Source organism: Lissotriton vulgaris, chromosome 11 (genome assembly GCF_964263255.1).
Source record: "Lissotriton vulgaris chromosome 11, aLisVul1.2, whole genome shotgun sequence".
Lineage (NCBI taxonomy): Eukaryota > Metazoa > Chordata > Amphibia > Caudata > Salamandridae > Lissotriton > Lissotriton vulgaris.
Window position 1 is genome coordinate 823,161,237 of NC_141699.1, and position 22,757 is coordinate 823,183,993.

General features: G+C 43.4%; 1 protein-coding gene across 1 annotated transcript in view; it reads right to left on the reverse strand.

Annotated features, from left to right (window-relative positions):
• The window catches only part of LOC147683539 (kyphoscoliosis peptidase-like), a 462,798-nt gene that overhangs the window by 374,689 nt on the left and 65,352 nt on the right, over positions 1-22,757 (reverse strand). Inside the window, exon 2 of the mRNA XM_086943931.1 lies at positions 17,608-17,717. Within this exon, the coding sequence (XP_086800057.1) occupies positions 17,608-17,698 (91 nt within the window). The 5' untranslated portion in view covers positions 17,699-17,717. The remainder of the gene's footprint in view (positions 1-17,607; positions 17,718-22,757) is intronic.

Genomic DNA, 22,757 nt, shown 5'->3' on the forward strand with positions numbered 1-22,757 from the left:
CCTTAACTGTAAGTATAGGATATTGTGGTCACTAAAAATTGTAAATTGGTTTCCCAACCTAGTAGCCCTGATACTACGGGGTTGGTAACTAATATGTAGTCAATCGTTGACTCACACTCATTACGCTAATTACTACCATATTTAAAGAAGATCAATATCCTGTTTAAACAGTTTCCGTATTCATTATGGGTGAAATGGTATATGGGGTTTCCCTCCAGGTCCTCTAAGTAACACACAGGGACTGTATTGTATTTACAGGGATGTATAGTAAAGTCACCCAACCAAATAATGTTGATAACCTCATTCTTGATATCTCAAAAGAGGTTATCTATTGCCTTATTAACCTCACCTATCACACAGTGCATATTTGGCCCAAATTCATTATTATAAAAATTAATTGAGAGCCACGTGCCTTCCTTTTGTACCTCGAGTATCAGCAAATGGAAATTTGGGTTTGAAGATTCCAACTTTTTTAGTTTTACTGGTAGATTATTTGGGATTAAGGTCAGAATACCCCCTTAGCCCTCCCTGAAAGAGATGGTTTGGCCAAAGTTCGAAAGGAGGGGTATCCGTTCACAAAAAATTGACTTCGTAGACCATGTCTCCTAGAAACATGCACTATCGTGCTCTTTCCAGGATTTTGTATCAGTTATTGTCACCCAGTTTTGGGGCAATACCTGCCACATTCCATGAAGCTATTTTAAGCATAGTTTTATTCTCCCCGCCCCGGTTGTAAATTTCGGTGACACTAGGCTCTCTTGAGTGACAGGGGCCAAAATATCCTAACTGTCACACCGCTCTCGGGATTTCAACTCAATTGGGCGTAGTTAATCACATAATTCTAAAGTGGATTGAGGGGCAAATCTATTCTCCAACCTCAGCCCTAATGCCCCAGGGTTTTCTAGTGGATTCACCCATGCCTGGACATCCCTCTGCTGTGGTCCTCCTCCTTCAACCAGCGGAAAAAGAGGCCTATAAAAATATTCCAGTAGTAACACAGTAATCTGAGAACTCTTAAAGGGAGCTTTGCATAGATGCGCTAGCACGGATCTAACAACAAATTCATTATTAAAATTTAAAACCACGCAGTCTCCTGACATTTCTTTCCATACTGTGCCTCTGCCCCCACTTCTTCAGTTGCCGTGTCAGCCAGTGCAGGGCTTTAGACATTAGTTGGTCTGTAGATTCTATTTGACCCTCCCTCAAAAGTGGTACATTCCCCAACACCAACATGAGTGGGGATGCTGCTGGGGGGAGATGTGGAATCTGAGTTCCAGTGACCATAGTTCTGGCATCGGATCTTTTCTCCCTCCGGTAGTCAGCTCTATATGACGTAGTTATGACCTGGTGTGTTGAGGCTGTATTGGGATAATGGCTTTAGTGGTTTGGCGGAGCCTTCGCTGCTAGGTTCTCCAAGTGGTTATTGGAGTGTTGCAAGGATGCCTGAATGTGGGGAGTTATAATAGTATGAGTATCAGAGATGTGAAGGATTAACCAAGTCAATGAGTGTGGGCCCTGTGTTTGGACAGTCCACAGTCAATTCTGTTCTGAGGAATACTCTTTGCATGTGGATCTCTGGGCCAGTAATGGGACTATTCTTAGTGTACAATGCCTCTAGCGAACGAATATTATTTGTGGCCTGGGACTCCAAGCCTGCTAAATTCTCTTCAATCTGGCTTACCTTTAATAAGATAGGTTTCAACATGGTAAAAACCATGTTTTCCAGCCTCTGCCAGATATCATCATTCATCATGGGGTACACAGTTGGTGTTACCGGGGGACTTGCTCCAATTTGAACAGGCTCCATTTCGTCACCCCCCCCCCTTGTTATGGCCGATCTGGAGACTTTCGCTGGTTTCTGTTTTTTTGGCCCACCACCCGTTTATCTCTTTACTGGAGGTTTGGGGTTGGTGGCCGGGAGCTTTTTCAGGCCTGAGCCCCTAGTGGAAAATGTTGTCGTGGTAATTGTTGTTGGTACAGGGTCTTGGGGTGTCAGGCCCGTAGGTATTCCTTTTTCTTGATCTGGTGGGGGACATTGTGCAAGAGCATTAATTGTTGTCTGACCCCCGAGAGAATCTTTTCTGAGGAATAGGCTCCAAGTATAGCCGTCATTCAGTCAGTTCTATTACACGTGTTAAAACAGTTGTTAGAAACAAATCTAGGGTTCCCGCAATACCTCCGCCCGGCTGGTTGGTCTGGCCCCTGTGCTTACTCATCCTGGAGGGGACACTGGATTTAGATATATTTAAAATATCTGGGCACAATACCTTAGTGAAGTCAGTGTTGTTAGAGGGGGGGGGGACCAGCCCAGCCTCCTTTGGGCGTGGATGGGCCTGCTTTTGGCCCGGGCTTTGCCTGGGCACGTCCCCACGTGCGTCCCATGCCGCGGGCCAACAGTGCTGCTTTGAGCGCGACCGCGCGCAAGGAGTAATGAGAACTGTGGTTCCCCCTCTGGAGTGCTCTGGCGATTCTTCCCATTTTCAGGGCCCAAGCGAGGCTGTGGCTACACCCGCTGCGGGCTGCCGGTGCTGCATTGAGCACGACCACGCACAAGGGGTGATGGGAGCTGTGGTTCCCCCTCGGGAGTGCACCGGCAATTCTGCCCATTTCCAGGGCCCAAGCGAGGCTTCAGCTACCAGAGGGTTTGTGACTGCTAAAAAGTTATCTTCTATGTACTAAATACATTTTAGATATCAGTAAAGTTTTACTGACTCTTTAAATGGGGTTAAAAATGAATACTGAAACGGAATTTGGATGAAGTCTGTTGTAAGTACACACACTGGGATTCGGTACTAGTATCAATGGTTTGCTACTGAAATGCCTGTTACAGAATCCCACGTTTGGGTGGTAACTCTTTTCCAAAGGGGAAGGGGTCCTCCGGGATCCCTTCCCCTTTGGAAAGTGAAGTGCCTGCTTAAGAGGGGGGGTAGGAAGTAGTCCTGGGGGGCCACAGTCAACTTGCATTGAAGATTTTCCCAAACAAATGTATAAGCAAACCAGTGATGAGTTACAGACTCCCAGATTTGAGTGGTAACTCTTTCACAAGTGGGAAGATGTCCCCTGGGGACCTCTTCCCATTTGCAAATTGGGGTGGCAGATTAAGAGGGGGATTGGGCAGTGGTGCAAGGGACCCCAGCCAACTCTCAATTAAGTTTTTCCAAACTATTTTTTTTAATGCAGCCCTTTTTCCCTTAAGAAAATCGGGCTGCTTAAAAACAACAACAAAACTTTTAAGTATTTAAATGCAAAAACAGGCATGTTGGTCTGCTGTCCCTGCAGGCCATCATTTCTGTCTTTGAAGTCATCTGGAGTGAGTTTCCGGTCTCTCTGCAGCGCCCACCAATTTGGAATTTTGTGAATTGACCTTTTAGATAATAGGTCAATTTGCAAATACGATAGCGGTCGCAAAAATTAGAGAGGCAATTTGCAACCACCTTTTACTACCAGTATCTTCATAAATCTGACCCTGAGATCTGTAGTTACAAAGTCTATATACATGACAGGTTTTATGAATAATTTGCCTAAATCTTTGTTGCACAAGCTTCTGCTCGTATGCTGCTGGAATGACTGTACACGTTTATCTCTGCCTAGGCATCATGAGTTCTCTTGCTGAAGGCTACTTTATCTTAAATGTAGGAGATTACTCTAAGGGTTCTATTTACATTAGATTTGAACACAATAAATGATAGTGTTATATTCTAAAGGTCACCGACTCTCAAGTTACCAAAAGCTTCTAGCAGATATTTTCTCCAGGGGCTCTCACTTCGACAGCTACCTGTGGATATTACTATTTTAGAGACATCTTGTGAGAACTTTAAGGCATAGATGCATCATCACGCCCAGATTTAAGAAGGCTCGTTCAGGCGGAAGACGTTTTTCAGTTCACACCGCACGCCTCTGGAATGCACTCCCCAGCGACCTCAGAATCGAACCACATTATCTACGCTTCAGGAAGCGGCTGAAAACCCACCTTTTTCCCTAAAAGAAACTTGCTCGTCCGGAACCCCGAACTCCAGTTCCCCCCTCCCCTCCCTCCTCACCCCCCTTCCTTTTTTGGCCCACTGACCTGTTAGAGGTAGGGTTCCTAGCGCTGGGATACCTCCGGGTGACTATGCGCTCTATAAAAATTTATAATAATAATAATTTATAATAATAATAATAAGATGCATCAAGCTAAAATCCGCTCGCAAAGGGGCAGATTCTCAGAATCTGCCCCTTTGCGACCAGTATTTTTGCATTTGGGATGCATCATCCCAAATGCAAAAATCGCAATTTAAGAAATCGCAAAATTGCGATTACTTAAATTGCTATTGCATTTAAAGAAACTCAAATTGAGATTCCTTAAATGCAATGCATTAAAGTAAAAAAAAATTGCGATTTCGCTAATAGGAGTAGCAAATTACCATGAAGTTGAACTTCATGGTAATGTGCAAAAACTTTGAAAAATGCACTAAAGCGCATTTTTCAAAGTTCCATTTTACACACAAACATGCCCTTAAGGCATGTGTGTGTGCAAGATGTACCCATATGCAGATTTCAGGGGTGCAACAGGGTGTCCTTTTGACACCCTGGCACCCTTGAAATTGCAATCTCAATTTGCGATTCTCTAATTGAGAATCGCAAATTGAGATTGTCTTCCCATTTAATCCTATGGGCCTCTAGGCCCATAGGAATGAACGGGGAGGTATTCCTCGATTGCGACTCGCAATTTGCGAGCAGCAATTAAGGAATTTTAGGAAATCGCTATTTTTTAATTGATTTCTTCATGCATAGCCTTTTGCTATTTCTTATTAGCGAATCCTTATTTTTCGCTAATAAGGATTAACAAAATGGGTGCTTGATGCATCTGGGGGTATGTCATAAAACAATATTACAAGTGCATCTTCCACAGCCTGTGCTTGTTTGCTTAGCCCACAACCCATCCTTATTTGGCTGCGAAAAGTGGACGGCTGGCGAGAGAAAAGGTATTGAGAAGTATTGCACTGAGCAATTTCAATTCAATTCAACACTTTATTTCGCCTTTGTTTAAAATGCATAAGATTACATAGATAATACAATTCATACAGGTAAAGTTACAGTACAGATCTAAAATTAAAAGAAATAATTTAACATTTTTGTGACAAATTAATCAAACATTTGAATTGTCTCATGTGCTAGATCAAGCTAATATTAAACGGAAGAGGACAGTACAATAGAGGCAAAAACACAGTTAATACCAAAATTCTGTACGATCTGTAACTGTTAATGTTATTTATAAAGTGCCGTGTGAGGCAATCTAGCCAGCGTCGGAGACTTGTCACAATAATCGTTTGTGATCAGGATCGACCCAGAAATATAGGTTCATTAATATATGGGTGACATTCCATTAAAAGCCTTACGGGTTTTTACTGTGACTATTAAAAAGGAAGCCATGGTAAAGCATACGGAGCGAAGACAATATTTCTTGAGCAGAGGAATAATACATAGTTTTTCTCTTTTACATAAAAAGAACACAAACACTGTATGTGCAAAGTCGTATGAGTTGACTTATTATTACATGGACATGGAGGAAGCTGAGTGAGTGACAATAAGTTCTTTGGGTACCCCAACATAATCGGTATGTAGTTTAATCAAAATCTAATTAAGATGAACCGATGCTGGGTGTTCTCTATAAAAGAGATGCATGAAAGAGCACTATGATGTAGCTGAGGTAATCCCTGATAAAAACAATACTGAAATTTCCCCCCTGCATCTGTCCCACCTGTCTGGTACAGATTTCATAATGAGTATTTATTTTAGCCATGATTTGGGGAAGCTTTGGCAGAGGCTCGGGTGTCATAAAGATGTGTTAGCCCAAGTTAAGCAAAGGTTTTTCTAACATGAGATAACCATGGAATTTTATGGGCATGGTCTAGGTTCATAATATCTTTTCAAATCATTTTATTCAAATCAACTGTATTCATTTTCCACAACGAAAGCCACAGAGATACCGGGGCTAATTTCATGACGTCACTAATGTAAGGCAAGTCGGCTTTCTCGTGAGCGATTAAGTTGTTAAAAGCTGGTGAGACTGATAATCGTCACGTAACAAATTTGTCTTCCACCACTTGCAATGCCTCTATATCCGCTGTCCCCCAAATCGCAGCCCCATAAGTGGCAATAGATCTCGCAAAAAGTAGAGAAGCCATTTGCAACCACATTTTGATACCAGTACCTTTGTACATCTGACCCTGAGCTCTGTAGTTACAAAGTCTATATATGCGACAGGTTTCATGAAGAATTTGCATAAATCTTTGTTGCTAAGCTTCTGTTCATATGCTGCTCGAAATGATTGTACATGTTTATCTTCGCCTAGGCATCATGAGTTCTCTTGCTGAAGGCTACCTTATCTTAATTGTAGGAGATAACTCCAAGGGTTCTATTTACATTAGATTTGAACCCAATAAATGATAGCGTTATATTATAAAGGTCACCGACTCTCCAGTTACCAAAAGCTTCTTGTGAATATTTTCTCCAGGGGCTCTCACTTCGACAGTTACCTGTGGAAATTACTATTTTAGAGACATCTTGTCAGCACTTTAATTCATAAAACATTGTTACAAATGCATCTTCTACAGCCTGTGCTTGTTTGTTTAGCCCACATCCATTCTTATTTGGCTGTGAAAAGTGGACGGCTGGAGCCAGAGAAGGGATCTAGGAGTATTACACTTTGAATCAAGCCTTTTGCGATTCGTTAAGGGCGAAATTCGCAGAATTTCGGCCTTAACGAATCGCAAACGGACATTTTGCATCTTTTGGGATGTATGAGAAATTAGCAAAATAAGGAATCACAAAAAATTGCGATTCCTTATTTTGCTTAAGCCTTTAAGGAATCGCAATTGTGCGATTCCTTAAATGCCATGTATGAAGCAATTTCAATTTGCGAATTCAGGTTAAGAAATCGCAAATTAACACCAATTTGAGGTTGGTGTTAATTTGCGAATTCCATTCAAAATTCACAATTAAGCAATTTTGAAGGTGGCATGTGGCACACATACATGCCCATAGGGCATGTATGTGGGCCACATGCACACACATGTAAGTTTCAGGGGTGCAGCAGGGTGTCAATGAGACACCCCTGCACCCTTGCAATAATTCTCAAATTGCGATTAGCAAATTGCGAATTCGCAATTTGAGAATTATTTCACAATCATTCCTATGGGCCTCCTGGCCCATAGGAATGAATGGGAAATTATTCCTTATTTGCGAATTCTCAACTTGCGAATTCGCAAATTAGGAATAATAAGGAATCGCAAACAAAAAGCGATTTTAAACATACATCCCATTTTGCGATTTCTTAATAGCGATTCGGTAAAAATCGCTATTAAGAAATCGCAAATGGGAATGATGATACATCTGAGATAAAGAAATGTTGCCCGTTTCCCTACTGAGCCTTCTGATCCATAAGCTAGTAATGGGAAATGCCTGGTGTTTACAATCATTTGTATGGGTTTTTAGGAATAGTTTCTCATTTTCTTAGCTAAGGTAGAAACAAAATCGGAGTAAATTTCCTAGGAGTTTAGTGACAACAAATGATATCAAAACCATTCTCTCATATCAAACAATCTGTCTAAGTGTTTGTTACTTGATGTAAACTTATTTTTACCTATGTATCTGGAAATTAGCATTTTGAATTTTCTCCCAGAAATGTCATGATTTATCACCATATGATTAGTTTGCTAAATGTTACTAGCATGGTAATTAAGACCACTGGACAATATTATACTCTCACTGTAGCGATGCAATGAGCTGGATAGCACTTTTGAGGGAGTGAGAACCACAGTATTACGCATTTCATTCGGATCTACTATATATAAATCAAGTAAAGTGGGTGAGGCATGCAATTGGGTTTCATGCTTGTAGAAATTTGATCAGAAACAGCATTGTTTATGCTCACGCATACTTTCACCCACATTTTTATGGAAAGCATCAGAACTGGGGGGAATTTGTACCATATTTGGTTTCAGTTTACTAGATGAAATGCAGATTTAAAATAAATCTACAAAACCGGCATTACTAAATGAACTTTTGTATAGTTTTTTCCTACATTTAAGAATGCAACATATTACCTATTGTTCCCTTAGATGGTTGCAACCCAGGTGGGTTGAATACAGTAACATTGGTTCCACATTCCTCTAGTTCTTTCAGCAGATGTTTTCCAAAGAACTTGGCCGCCACATCCAATAATGCTATTAACTTATAACGACTGCAATCAGCTTTAGAACTTTTCTTGAATTTTGGTTGGAAATGTCAAGGCTTGCCCTAAGTCGAGTATCTTAGCTGTGGGCAGAGAGAAGTGGGCAACACATTTCAACCCAGAATTTAATATCACATGTAAACAAAGCTGCAGGTAGGCTGTTTAGTTCTGGTGGGCTGTTTGACCTACTACTCCTAATAATACCCCTTACCACGTAGTTTTGGTAGGGTACAGTTCCTTTGTTTTCCTCATTTTTTATTTGATCACAGCTGTCGAAGGCGTTGGCTTCTCACATAGAGTGAAATTTAAATATTGTGTCGACACATCTGCAGCAACATAGTGCCCACTTATGCATTTCACTTTATCTTTCCTGTTTATGAAGGCCCAACATTTTTGGGATCTTTGCTGAAGCAGATTTTAAAAGCTCTTCCCAACCTTTCTTTTCTTAGCACTCTATTTTGCCTTGCTGCTCTGTGATTTCTCAACGTTGTCCCTTGAATAATGTTGCACAGGGTTCTAGACAATATTTTAATTTCCCTGGTTAAGGGTTTCTTATCAGCCTTCGGCAATTTAAAAGACGACTGATTTTATATTTTCATAGTAAGCTACTATTTTCCCTGTTTATTTGTGGCAGTTTTGTAGAATATATTCATGGTTACAGATTCCCAATTTTAACACAACTTCCACTATTATCGGTTGGCCCTCTGAAATGGCTTTTAAAGAAGCATATCGAGCAATGGTGTTCCCTTTCCAGTTTATTTTTTTACATTTCCACATATCAAAGTGGTTTTTCAATTGATGCTAAGACACTTTTTCTGGGTGCTAAACCCTTGGGGCGGATGGTCACGTTCTTTTTAGAATAGTAAAATAGTTGATAAAAGCAAAAACATGAAGAGATTAAAAGAATCATCTAAACCAGACATCCTGCTTTGTGAAATGTGGGTAAACCCCATGGGACGATGGGATGAAAAGCGGATATTAGGCGCTAGCAGCCCCAACATTGAGAAATAAAAAATATTGACACTTCCCTCGAATCGTCTCTGCTCTGTGATTTGGTATTGATTTATCTGGACTTCTCAATTATCCATTCTGCTGTTGGTGAGAAACCATCCTGTTACGCTCCATGCATGCTCTTGTTCCTGTGTTAAAGCATTATGGCTTTTCAAACTGCACTGTTGTGTCTACAAATGTTATCGCCTCACCATGCCTGGTTTGCTGTTGTTTTTTTTTTTTTTAACCAATGTTACATTTTGTGATTCTTCACTGTTTTAATACTGGATGAACCATGTGTTTTTATAACTTGTATTGTATATCTTGTAGGACTTCTTATTATTTGCTGCATGCATAACATTCAAATTGAAGCAACCTGTGATTAGTGAATTTATCACATTTGGTAAGAAGGTCAATGAATGCCACATGCAAGATACCGCTGGATACAGGAAAGTAACGTCCATAATTTATTTCGGATAAATATTCCACAGAAGGAGCCTCCCCTTCTGAGCTGTGACTGCTCTGCCGCTCCTCCTCCCACTGCTAACCCTCTGTTCTCTCCCCAGGAACTCTCGGTTCTAGAACACCTGATGGCAGGCACGGAGAATGCCACAGAATGTGCATCACAAAAGTCATATTTTAATTTACCAAGGTAAGCCAGCAAATCCTCTATTATTGCGTTTTTCCCCTTTGGTATGAAACTGTCAGACATGTTCAGCATGAAGAGTGCTGTTTTCTTGGTCCCGTCATCTAAAACATTTCAGGGAGAACTGATAACTTTTCTTATGCTTCTCCGAATTAGATATGTCATAATTGCCATTTGTCTCATAATCAGATTCAATGCTTTAGTGAATTGGCCGAAACCCAAAATGTGAATATTCACATACAAATATTGCAATGAGAAAGGATTGTGGCCTCTTTCCCTTTTACTTATTGAAAGTCGGATATTTCAGGGCCAATTCACAGAGAAATGTATGAGAATGTGTAGTAGTACTATAAGAGTACACCAATGGCCTTTGGGAGGGATATCCAGAATTCAAGCAAGAATGCCTCCATTATGTCAAGCAAAGGCCACAATTATACCAGCAATAGCCAAACTCGCGTCACAAATGTCTGCAGTGTGTCAAAGCTATGACCACAAAGTTAGCAATGCCCATAATACATGAATAATGAACCTCTATGATGTCACAGCGAGCAAAATGTTGTCAAGAAAGTCCACAATAAGTGAAGTACTGACTACTATTAGCCTAAGGCTTCCTAGAATGTATTTCACCTTCCATTGCCTAAATGTCATCAAGAGTGTCCACTATATTTCAAGGGTAGGCCACTAAGATGACAGTAACAGCAAGATTATCTCCAAAAATACCTGGGATGTATCCAGTAGTGGCACTAATTAGTCCAGGCTGAGTCTCCTCCAACTTCTAACCATAATTTTACTTCCAATATCACACCTACAGCTATCTCCAGTCATTGCCACAAAAACACTCATACATATTCTTTCAAGCACATGTACAACAAGCATGCATAGACACACGGGTCCTCCCAACTTACCTTCCTAGTCCCAGTGGTGCTGCAGGTGGTCTTCCTACACATTCAGTGAGGACTGGTTTACAGCTTCTGCTTGTCCAGCCAGGTTCCTGCTTCCTCTGTCGTTCAGTAAAATAGGGAGGGATCGGTCGGTAGTGATTCTGCATGTGTGAAGGCTGGTGCTCACACCTCCCTGCACACAGGTAAAGCTGTACTCCACTGTAATGAATCACCAATCCACCATAACACGCATCGGCTGTCGAAACGGGAAAAAAGACAGCGGAAGAGCCGGAGCAAACACATAATAGAAACTAAAATGTAAAGTCTTAGTTATTTCCTAAAGACCAATTCAGAGTCATCACGGGAACAGCCAGCCATTCCAGCTACGGCAGGAGCAAACCCGAGCCCGCAATCGAATGTAAACCAACTGGTTGCCCAGACAGAACTCCAGCTCTATTCGTCTATCTACAGTGGTGGACAACAATCTGGGTCCAGAGCGTGCAGTCAAAGAGTTTGCCCACCCCCCAAATCCATCAAGCCATCAACATATGGTGGCCACATGTAGAAGATCTCCTGTTTTACCTCCAACTACCCATCACCGTGAATCGTCCCTTCTACCGCCCGCTATAAGCATAACCAGGTTACCCCCTGAAGAAAATTCCAAGCAAACAAAGCTGTTAACAATTGATGAGGTCTTTACGTAAGCAACCAACAGCCCAGGCACTAAACTGCTGCGAACTCCATATTATGTCTCCAGAGGCCCCCTCGACATTCTTAATCGAGGGAACATTCTTAGACTTTTTAAATCATCCCCGGATTTAAGCACTTTGGAGTAGAAAGTCATAATTGGAGTTGAATTTATACCAACCATAGGAACACACGTTGGTGAAGTAACCCAACTCACATTAGCATCCCCAGAAATTCGAGACCTGGTTCAGTGAAAAAACAATCTATTTTAAAACTGGGGCATAATAATGACAATGCCCGGCGCCCCTCACTATCCTTTGATATTAGAAAACAAGCAGGCTCATACTTTCAGTACAACTCTGGCTCCTTTTTCAGTACTAAAGTCAGCAAGAAGCCATTCACCAGCAGCAAATTCTGAGCATACAAACAACCAGCAAATTTCTGAGAGGGCAGATTTGTCATGGCTACCAGGACCTTCATCTAGAAGTCGGAACGATTGAAACATCTCCAACCAGGGTCTAACAATATGTTCCTGGAATTTCAACGGATTTGGGCAGTCATCCAACTAAGCAGAGTATGATTCACCATATTGAATTGGCATCTTCATACTGACACTCCCCCCTGCCTGGACTCAAACAGACGGCCAAACCCACTCCTTTCTGGACTTTTCCTCAGGAAGCAGGGAAATACTTCCTCTGGTGGAGAGTTATTACATTGCACCACAAGGTGAGAGTGATCATCGGCAACACTATCCGCCAACATCCCACGTCATCAGGAACTCGCTCATACCCATTCAGGTTGTCACACTGAGAACCTAAAGCTAATAAAATGGTCAGATGCTGCAGCTCTCCCTTTGATGGAAAAATGTACAGCTCTACTACACTTACCATTGAAATCAGACACTTCCGTCATCAGTGGCTGGGCTAGTCTCATAAACCAATTATTTGAAGAATTGCCACCCAAGAGGAGCACCAGGCAACAAGAATTTCAATACCGCATCTCGCAAGCCACAAAAAAATTAAAAGCACACAGAAATCGAGCTCTCTGCCTGTCAAGGAAAAGCCCTGGTAACAAAACTAATTTCAACAACTACAAGCAAGCCCAAGCAGTTTTCAAGATCACAATACACGGGGAAAAACAAGCGGCTTTGGATCAATTTTGCCTGAAGCTTATTCATGAAAACAAAAAAAACAATTCAAATCCATTCTGGTCACTTGTAAGCAGGGGCTTACAAGGTGGAAGTAGTCACCGCAGTGCAAACATCAGTGCAGATGAATGGAGCCCGTTTCTATCATCTCACTTTAGGGACCATAATAAAAAGGAAAATCATTTTAAATCACTTAGTTTTGCCAATGCTGTGACTTCATCTTCGGAATTTGAAGATGAAGGAGCATTTCCAGGATTCGGGTCCTGTAGGTGGGCACGACCTAGGCAACGCGGGCGGCTGGCTTTAAAGAACAAGTGACTTGCAGTCACTGCCCCCTGCCAGGACCCATGCTGTAATACCTCTTCATTTCGAAACATCTCTTACGCATTCAGAAGTGCTGAAGGCGTGATTTTTCGAACCGTGAGTAATCCGGTTCTTTAGTTGTCCATAGGTTAGGATGCACCTTAGCGAGTGCATACCGCCACGGTCCCCGGTCCTGAGGAAGGCCTCGCAACTGGCATACGGAGGCTGAAATATGTCGCCCAAATTTTCCAATTCTGGATGTGGCTGATCAATGTAATCAGTCGCAACGTCCAGCACACACCCTTTTTTTATCTATTCGTACTACCCTACCATTAAAAAATGTTTTAAGGAGTAGTAAAGATTATTTTAACATCACTTAGTGCACCATCACTTGGACTCAACACTAAAAAAATCCTGCTCCGCTGTAATTAGCCATTGAAGCACACCAGAGAGGCACTCGGCCTCTCTGGTGGGGGTCCAATGATGAAGCATTTCACCAACTAGGTTGGTGAGTGAGGACCCTTCTTAAAAACATGAGTGATTCCCATTTCTAGCCCTTGACATTCTGGCTTCACTCTTTTGTTGTTTATCCTCAAGCCTTTACTCACAAAGATTTCCTCCTTTGCAATGACGGTACAAGTTCAAGCATTTGTTCCTCATTCAATTTCAGGATTTTAGTTTCCTTTAAGTATTTCATAATTTTTGGTCCTACTTGCTCGTTTGCATCTCCTCCATCCAATCTGTGACGCTTGTCATGCCACTGTGGAAATTGTTCCTGGTGTTGGTGGGGTCTTTAGAGAAGGAGAGGATGAGTTGTGTGTTGTCAGCGTAGTAGATTATGGTGAGTCCGTGGGATCTGATGATGTTGGCTAATAGAGTCATGTAGGTGTTGAATAGGGTGGGGCTGAGAGATGATCCCTGTGGCACCCTGCAGAGAACTTCCTTGGGTTCAGATGTGAAAGGAGGGAGATGCATTCTTTGGATTCTTCTTGAGAGAGAAAAGAGGTGATCATCCTGAGTGCCTGTTTCTTAGATTCTGGTGTGGTTAAGGTGGGCGACGAGCATGTGTTGTGCGATAATGTTTAAAACTGTGGAGAGGTCAAGGAGGATGAGTGCAGCTGTCTCACCTAGAGTTTGGCACGGATGTTGTCCGTGACTACGTTGAGGGCTGTTTTTCTGTTGTGGTTGCTATGAAACCCAGATGGTGATCTGTCTAGGGGTAGCTGGTGTTCCAGGTGTTTGGTGAGTTGCTGGTTGTCTGCTTTCTCCATGACTTTGGCCGAGAAAGATATCAGTGAGAGGGGTTGATAGTTTCTGAGGTCGCTGGGGCCAGCTGATGTGTTTTTATTAGGATTGTGTTGACCTCTGTGTTTTTCCAGTGTTCTAGGAAGGTGGCAGTGGAAATTGAGACTCTGATGATGTTCTTAAGTTCAAGCATAATGGGGCAGTGGTCAGTGGGGCCCATGAGTTAATGGTCTTTATGATGGTGGATATGTCCTGGTGGGTGAATTGGCACCCAACTGGGTGTCTGTCCTGCCAGTGGTGGTGGGGTGGTTGATAAAGTGAGATGGCTTGGGGTTTTGGTAGATCCTGACTATCATGTCATCATGTGGTGGAAGAAATCAGTGAAGTTGTTGCACAATCTTGTGAAGGGATAACATTGTTTATTGTGGCTGGGGGTTGGAGAATACCTTAATGATTGTGAAGACTTACTTGTAGTTGTTGGGGTTGGTTTTGATTGTTGCTGCGAGGGCTCATTTTCCGTAGTTGGTGGTGGTAGTGGTTAGTGCCATTTTGTACGTGGTCCTATTGATGGTGCTTTTACTGATTCTCTGTTTCCTCTCTAGTTGTTTGTAATGGAGTTTGGAGTTTCTGAGGTCTTCAGTATACCATCTTGCTTGCTTGTTTGTTCTTTTGAGATTCTTGTGCTTGACTGGTGCAAGCGTGTTGGTGCAGTCTGTGATGCAGGTGTTGCAGTGTCTGATGCTGAGGGTCAGGCAACTGGTGGGTTCCAGGTGGTTGAATTTCAGTCTGACTCCGTGATTTTGTTCCAGTAGGGACCAGGTTTGCTGGGCCTTCCTGTGGATTAGGGGGAGAGGGCCTGTAAAGTTGTGATGCTTAAATGTACTGCGGAGTGGTCCATGCAGGTGAGCTGGGTGGTGTGGCTGTATGTGATTCTATGGCTGGATCTGAAAATCGGTTTGAGTGTGTGTCCAGTAGCGTGTGTGGGGTCATGGACGAGTTGAGTGAGCCAATATTGCCGAGGCAGTTGAGGGGATCTATAGAGTTGAGGTCACAGAGAAGCATTTAATCTTTGAAGTCGATGGTAAGGAGGGCGAAGAATTCTGCGATGAGATTTGTGAAGATGGTTTGTGGTCCGGGTGGGCAGTACACTAGGTCCCTCTTAATAGTTGTTCTTTCATTGATGTTAAGTATGAAGTTCATGTGTTTGATGGCTAAGGTGGTGTCATCCATGGATGGAGTTTCTGTGGATGTCCTCCTCCTGGTTCCTTCATTCATGTTGTGGCAGATGACGGGTTGAGTCATGTCCGGTGCTAGTGAGCTGATGAGGTCTCAGACCTCTGTAGACTGGTTTGCAAGCAAGCGTATGAATAAAGAAGCACTGTGGTACTGGCTTATGCTTCGGTCTTGTTTTTGGAATGTGATGGATCCTCCCGTAGTGCCCTCACTTTTGGCTATACTCTTTGACCATTGCACACCTGTTTTTAGAAACGTAGACTTCTTCTAGTCAGTGTGCACTTGAGGAGGGAGCCTCAGTTTCCGCCTGCTCTGCTATCTGCAGTCTTAGGTGCTCCAAAAGGTCACTGGCTTGGAGCACTACAAGCTGGGCTCTGTTTATTATTGTCACATTCCCCTTCTAATGCTTTCCGAGGGGGCCCCAGGTATCACCCTCCTACACCCTCTTCAGTGGATCCCTATTACTTCTGATAAAGAAAACCTTCTCTGCTCCTCCTTGAGTCCAGGATGCGGGCATTATTCTGCCATTTTGCAGCCAGGGGGAGACTTCTGTGAGGGTCCATTGCCAACATCTCAACCACATCCCTCACCCAGTGAGATCTTGCTGCCTCTCCCATCAACTCACACCAGAGTCTCTTACCTCAGTTTGTAGGAAGCTCTTGCTTTTCTGTGGGTCAGTAATTGCTGCTGCCTAGCTACACATTCCAGTTATTCCATGTAGTGTTCCGTTCACCTCTAGGTTTTATGGATCGGTCAGTAACCCAGGTACAACCTCTTCCCATACTTCACTAGTCTCTTTCTTGGTTCATTCATTGCTCAGGATGAAGCTCTCTTGCACCGCCACCTCTCATCTTGCCCTTAGCCCATGTCTGGTACGGCACAGGGCACGGCCGGCTATATGGAGAGCTCCCTACACAGCGACTCTCTTTACAATGCTAAAGGTCTTTACTTTAATTGAAATATGTAACAAAATCCTTCCGTCTTAATAATGTGGCTGCAGGCAACAAACTGAATGAGTATAATGTGAAAGCCATTCACCACTGTTGCCTGTATCCCTTCTAAGTAGATCTCACTAAAAAATAAAGCAACACTTTACAAAAATGACATTTTGAGATAATTACACTCTTCAGGGATATCACCCACCAAGCCATTGTCCTTAAATGACTACCTTTCAATAGAGGCATACAACACAGACACACCTCATTCACACCATGCGCAAAAGAGAACAAAAGAAAACAATGGGCTTGTGATGTAGTTAACTATCAACCATTTAAAGGTAATCAGCATGAGGTGAGCATAGTTTTAAAACAAGCCAAACAACTTAACATAGGGCCAGACATGCACCGAGTCACCGTGTTTATTTAGAGGGAAAATATTAAGAAAAAAAACAGGAGAAGCAATTAGTCACTAAAAATTGTGGTCAGTTCATTGAATCCGTACTGACCATTCAGGTACGACTGTTACATGAAGAAAAAAATCCAAGCGCGCCTGCACAAGCTTCCAAAAAATGTATTATCCTACAAACTTTAATTAGAAGCTCTTTCTGGCACTTGCAGGTTCTGTGCAGAGCATCTTAGTTTATTCTCTTGCTTGTCTTCCTTCCTGTTCAGACTTTGTTGAAACGTAGCAGTCTGTGATTCAAACACTAGTGGGAGGGTGCACTATGATACTAAACACATACTCATCGGGGATCATGCATGAGAAAACCCTTTCGGTACGAAAGTACATTTAGAGTATGCACAACTGTGGCTGGAAACTCGGAGACACTAAACAAATGTTTGAATGCCGTCTAAAGATGGATGCTCACCAACTGGTTGAGTCTAAGTGATAAACATGTTCATTCCTAAAAGCAATCACAGACAACAAACGCCCTCCGAAAAAATATATTTTGGCCCACAGTTCTCCTTTCTCCTAGCCCCTGAAATCAGCTGTCAATAACCTCTAGTCTTGTACACGATCACCATTCTACAAAAACTACATTGTTCAAAGATATCTCTATTTTGATCTCAGTCTATTGACCTAAACACTACAATACCACGTGCCTCTCTAGCATCAGCCCAGTCCGTTGTGTACCTATGTAGTAGAAGTCGCTAGGAAGATGTTGGCATCAGACACTTCCACGTACCACATACTGATGCGAATCTACCACCATTCCATGAATCCGAGTAATAATTCCAATCGCAAATATCGCTACATAAAAAGCATAAAATTAATGAATAGTAGAACGTGATGCACATGAGTTTACTTTGCCAATACTCACAGAGATAACAGAGGTAGAATGGAAGCAGCGGAAAGCAGAAGATCCCCAGCAGAATCTTCTCCCAAAGTTTAAGGCGGTGATGTAATGCCATTGGGTCCGACTACAGTCGCCTGGAATAAATAACATTGAATCAGAACAGTTGTTCAGCTTCATCCTGCTCCTCAGCTCAGCCTCCATGCCTATCCAACCGCTCAAACTCTTCATACAGTAATAACGAATAACCCTAGTTTAGCCTTAACGAGCATTCGACCTCAGAACCTTTTCAGAAGACATTAATGCCTGAGAAACGTAAGGCCCAGTGCTCATTCACACTGATATATTTCAGAGAACATGCACTCAAGAAGTAAAAGAAGAAACCACTTGTAATACCCATTCAGTTCGTGGCCTCTTTTATGATGGATTATCTCTGTATATGGAAGGTGAGTTTATTGTCTATATGCATTCAATCAATGCTCTTCATCGAACAGGAACTAGATTCAGCCCTAAAGGGTTTGAATTAATTGTTTATGTCATGTGTTCATCTGCAAATTTCTGAAGGGCTCATCAACTTGATTTCTAAACCCTTGGCCATACATGCATTGCATTTTCCGTGATAGTATCACCTTTGAAGGGGTGCAAGAGAAGTCTGCTTCATGAACATTTAATAGTTGGACTATCGCTATTGAACCTTGCTCTTATTTGCTTTGCCTATTTATTACCTATTCTGTTGCAAAAATAGATAAACATCACACGTGAGAAGCAAGCTCCTACCCAAGGGCAAGGCGCTTGATGGCACCCCAGTGGCAACTATGTACCATAAAAATTACAATATATGCCCCCTGAAATCCAGACCTCTACTCTGAGTGATCGTCTCCAAGTTAGGAGTTGAAGGAAGGTTAATTAACTGTGTGTTCCCTCAGGGGTCTTGTCTGTTCTCTAAAATAAACAAGTAAATGCAAGGACCCACGTTTCCTACTTTGCAAATAATTAACCCTGGGCGAAGCACTACGCTACGCTCGCGTAGTTTGTGAAGTTTGCGCAACTTCGCACTACGCGAGCTGCATGTAGCACAGTGCAAACACGCGTAGTGCAGCGTAGCATAGTGCAGCAGTAATTTTTTGCTTGTTCGCGGTCCTCAACGTCATGTCCGCGACCGCGAGCAAGCAAAATGACATCCCGGCGAGATTCTCAACGTGGGGAGGTCAGGTTTCTCATTGCGAGTGGTTGCGCATGCTTGCGACCGCTCGCAATGAGAAACTACCAGTTCGCGTTGAGAAAGCTGCCGCTCGAGTAAAAATCTACTCGAGCAGCAGAAAACTACAGCTCGCACTGTGCAAGATGCCGTTTTCAATGATTGCACAGTGCCGGATGCTTGTCCGCACTGTGCAATCATTGAAAACACATCTTGCACAGTGCGAACATGCTACTACGCAGCTCGCGTAGTGCTACGTGAAGTTCGCGTAGTGCGAAGTGCACTTTGCGTAGCTTCGCGTAGCGCTACTTCGCGAACTACTCCCACCCTTACAAATAATACCTTGGCCTGGATGTCAGATTTCATAAAATCTAATTTTGTTCAGGAGTGAAGAGATAATTAGCTTGATGCCCTACACTATGAGGCACGTTTACATTCCTTCATTGAAAAACAACCGTGCATGGATTACAAATTTCATGCAAGCCATTGAAAAAATAAAATTAATTATAGTTCGAATCTAAACAAGCATTGCCAAAACGAATAAGTAAGCCTTACATTTTCGGTTATAAGCCAGACCTATTTGTTTTGCCTGCGCTTGTCAGTAGTAGCCCAGCAGCAGGACGAGAAGGAACCAGTGGGTGAACTGAACAAGAGGAGCGGTCCGTCATCAGGATGCAGTTGCCTGGCAGTGGCACAATAAAAATTAGCAGCGGCCCAACAGCGGAGTAACAGAAAGCCATTTGGTACACTGAAAGCTAGCAACAGTCCGGCAGCAGGATGAAGTGGAGCAGTCGTGTGCCATGAATGTAGAAGTAGCCTGTGGCAGAAGCAACAAATAGCTTTGGTCAGGGCTTTAAGTGGGATGAAAAAACAGCGGGTTCTCTCAAAGGGGTGTGGCCGATCTAAGTATGGGCGTGGCTTAGCAACACCTACGACAAAAAACTGTGCTTAGCATAGTGTGCTGCGCAACTGGTATTTGGCTGTATTTGGCTGCTTCTATCATTGAATCCAGGTATAGAATAACATTACACCTACAACAAGCCAGGACTATTGGCTTTGATACTTTATGTTAGATGCATAAAACAAATAAGCAACAGCTATGACTTTGTTGTATATAATATTGAAAATGCTTCCGTTCTGGAATGATTAGACTATTAAAATACTTTAACAAGTCTCTTTGAAGTTACATCAAAGTGGTGGTCCTGCTGCAGAGTTAAGATTTTCATTCTGATGGCGAGAGCCAAAAAGGAGCGACCAATAGAGATCTGTCTCAGCACCTGCTTTTTAGCACCAGTAGCACCAGTAGGACCCGGCCCACTTCAAACCCTGGCTTTGGTAGTTGATTGTACATCCTGATCCCAAGATTAACGGCCAAAGTCTTGCGAGTTTATGCCTTTTGTTACTGATCTGGAGTTACGTTGGGAGTCAATCAAGAAGTCAGGATATTTAGATCTGCAAATTGTGGCCATCTTAAATTCAGGTTTGGACTTGAGTGTAATAATTAAAAAAGGATGGTGCAGTGCAAAATAACATCAAACAAGCATTAGCTAAGCCAATAGGTCTCATCTATGCAAGAGCTATTGGCTTTAGCCATGTTGGTACACTAACATGGCTGCTGTTCAACATGGCTGAAAGTTAATGACATAGATGAGAGTGGTGTGGAGTGGAGTGTCAGAGTGGAGTGGCAAAGTGTGGAGTAGAGTGTTGTAGAGTGGAGCAGAGTGTCATGGAGTGGAGTTTCGTGCAGTGTCATGGAGTAGAGTTTTCGTCGAGTGCGATAGAGTGGTGTGGAGTTTCAGAGTGGAGTGTCATGGAGTGTAGTGGAACAGTGTGGCATAGAGTGGAGTGGTGACTAGTGGTGGGGTGTAGGGTGTCAGAGTGAAGTCATGGAGCACGGAGTAGAGTGTCGGAGTAGAGTGTCTGAGTGGAGTGGCGTACAGTGGAGTGGTGTACAGTGGAGTAGTGGAATAGAGTGGAGGGGAGTAAAATTGAGTGAAGCAGAGTGGAGTGGTGCATTGAGTGGAGTAAAGTGGCTTAGAGTGGAGGGGTGTATCGTGGAGGAGTGTAGAGGGGAGGGGAGTAGAGTTTTAGAGTGAGGTGGTACAGAGTGGAGTGGCAGAGTGGATTATCATTAGGCCTGGGCGTAGTTCGCGTAGCCGCACTCCACGGAGCTACGCGAAGATGCACTTGCACTCCGCGAACTACGCATAGCTCCGCGAGCATGCGTAGTAGCTTGCTTGACCCGTTCGCGAGCCATTTTTCGTCTTCGGGAGCGCCGTGGAACTCTGGAACCTGCTCGACACCACATCTCCAGACGTCGCCTTCCTCACAGAAACATGGATGAACGCCTCCTCAGCGCCCGACATCGCCGTCGCCATCCCGGACGGATACAAGATCACCCGGAGAGACCGCGTCAACGAGACAGGAGGAGGCATCGCCATCGTCCACAAGAACACCATCCGCATCACGACCAACTCAGACGACACCCTCACAGCCGCTTAACATCTTCACTTCCAGATACACACCGACCCCAAGACCACACTCAGAGGCACCCTCATCTACAGACCCCCAGGACCTCGCACACAATTCAGCGAAGACATCGTAGACTTCATCAGCCCGCACGCCCTCGCCTCTGCTGACTACATCCTCCTAGGGGACCTCAACTTCCACCTGGAGAACAACAACGACAACACCACCACCACCCTGCTGGACAACCTCGCCAACCTCGGACTCATGCAACTGGTGAACACCCCCACCCACTGAGGAAAATTAAATTTTGGCCATGTTGTGTTCCCTAGCGCGTACCCCACCGACTCCATGTACCAGCTTAAAGTGCATGTAACTTCCCTCCTGTACCAGCTATGAAGACGCAAATACATTTGCGTCCACCGTTAACTTGTCCTCTTTCAGATCCACCATGAATGGATTATGTAGTCCGTCCCTAAGTATGCTATGCCACCGTCTTTTTGTAGTACACTTTTCATATTTTTCCTGCTCTAGCAAGAGTAGGCCCTGAATTCCTGTCATCTGAACCTCTTTTGTGGCTCCTGACTCTGCCCAGGCTACTTCTGTACCCGTGAACTCTGTCCTACTTTCAGCGCGGCCCCTCGCGCTCAGCTCAAGCCTGCTTTCTGCCAAGACTGACTATAACCTTCGAGTTATCTGTTTCGCTCCTCGAGAATGCATTCCTGCCTACTAGATCCTGTAAACATCCTCTCCAGCTGCAGAGCCAAAGGGCCGACCTGTCTTAATGCAAGTAATTCATAGCCTCTGTTGCCATGCTTCCATGGAAGGCCCCGTGCCCCACGCTTCACATGTAGACACTCAGGCGCTTATACACGCATCCACAGTTAGCATAGAATAGCTTCTGCCCTAGAGACCTTTCCGCCCAGATAGTATAGTTCCTAAACATTAGATATCAGATATGATAGAAGTACAAGTTGATCTGACATGCCAGACTTCTGTCTCTTTCCGTCAGTGTAAATGTCAAGTCCCCTGCACCCCGGCAATCACACGTCATGCAGCTGCGCGCGCATCCAAGCTTCCGATTTCTGCTGACATTGCAACATTCTGTTAGCACCACCCCTTGGTGCCACCCACTTGCGTCACCTATCAGTGACGTTTCTAGCACACACCTCTAGTTTACGCCTCTTGATGATGTATTAGTATCACGTGTATAATGTTATCTTGTCTTCTCTCAGCTGTTACGCCTCTTACATTGATTCTTATGGTATAAATCAAGTATATAAGCTATGTATTGTTAACAAACGAGAACGCTCTATCCCTTCTGACACCCCTGTGGTGGTCAGAACATGATATCCTGATTCCTTTATGAGGAATAAAACCCTTAGAAACTCTAACACCACGGACTCTGTCTTTTTTCATTCTGATTGAGTTATTATTGATTAAGTACTTACCTGCATAGAAATTAAGAGAGTAAATTAATTATTTACGTCATTTTGGCGCCCGAATAGGGACC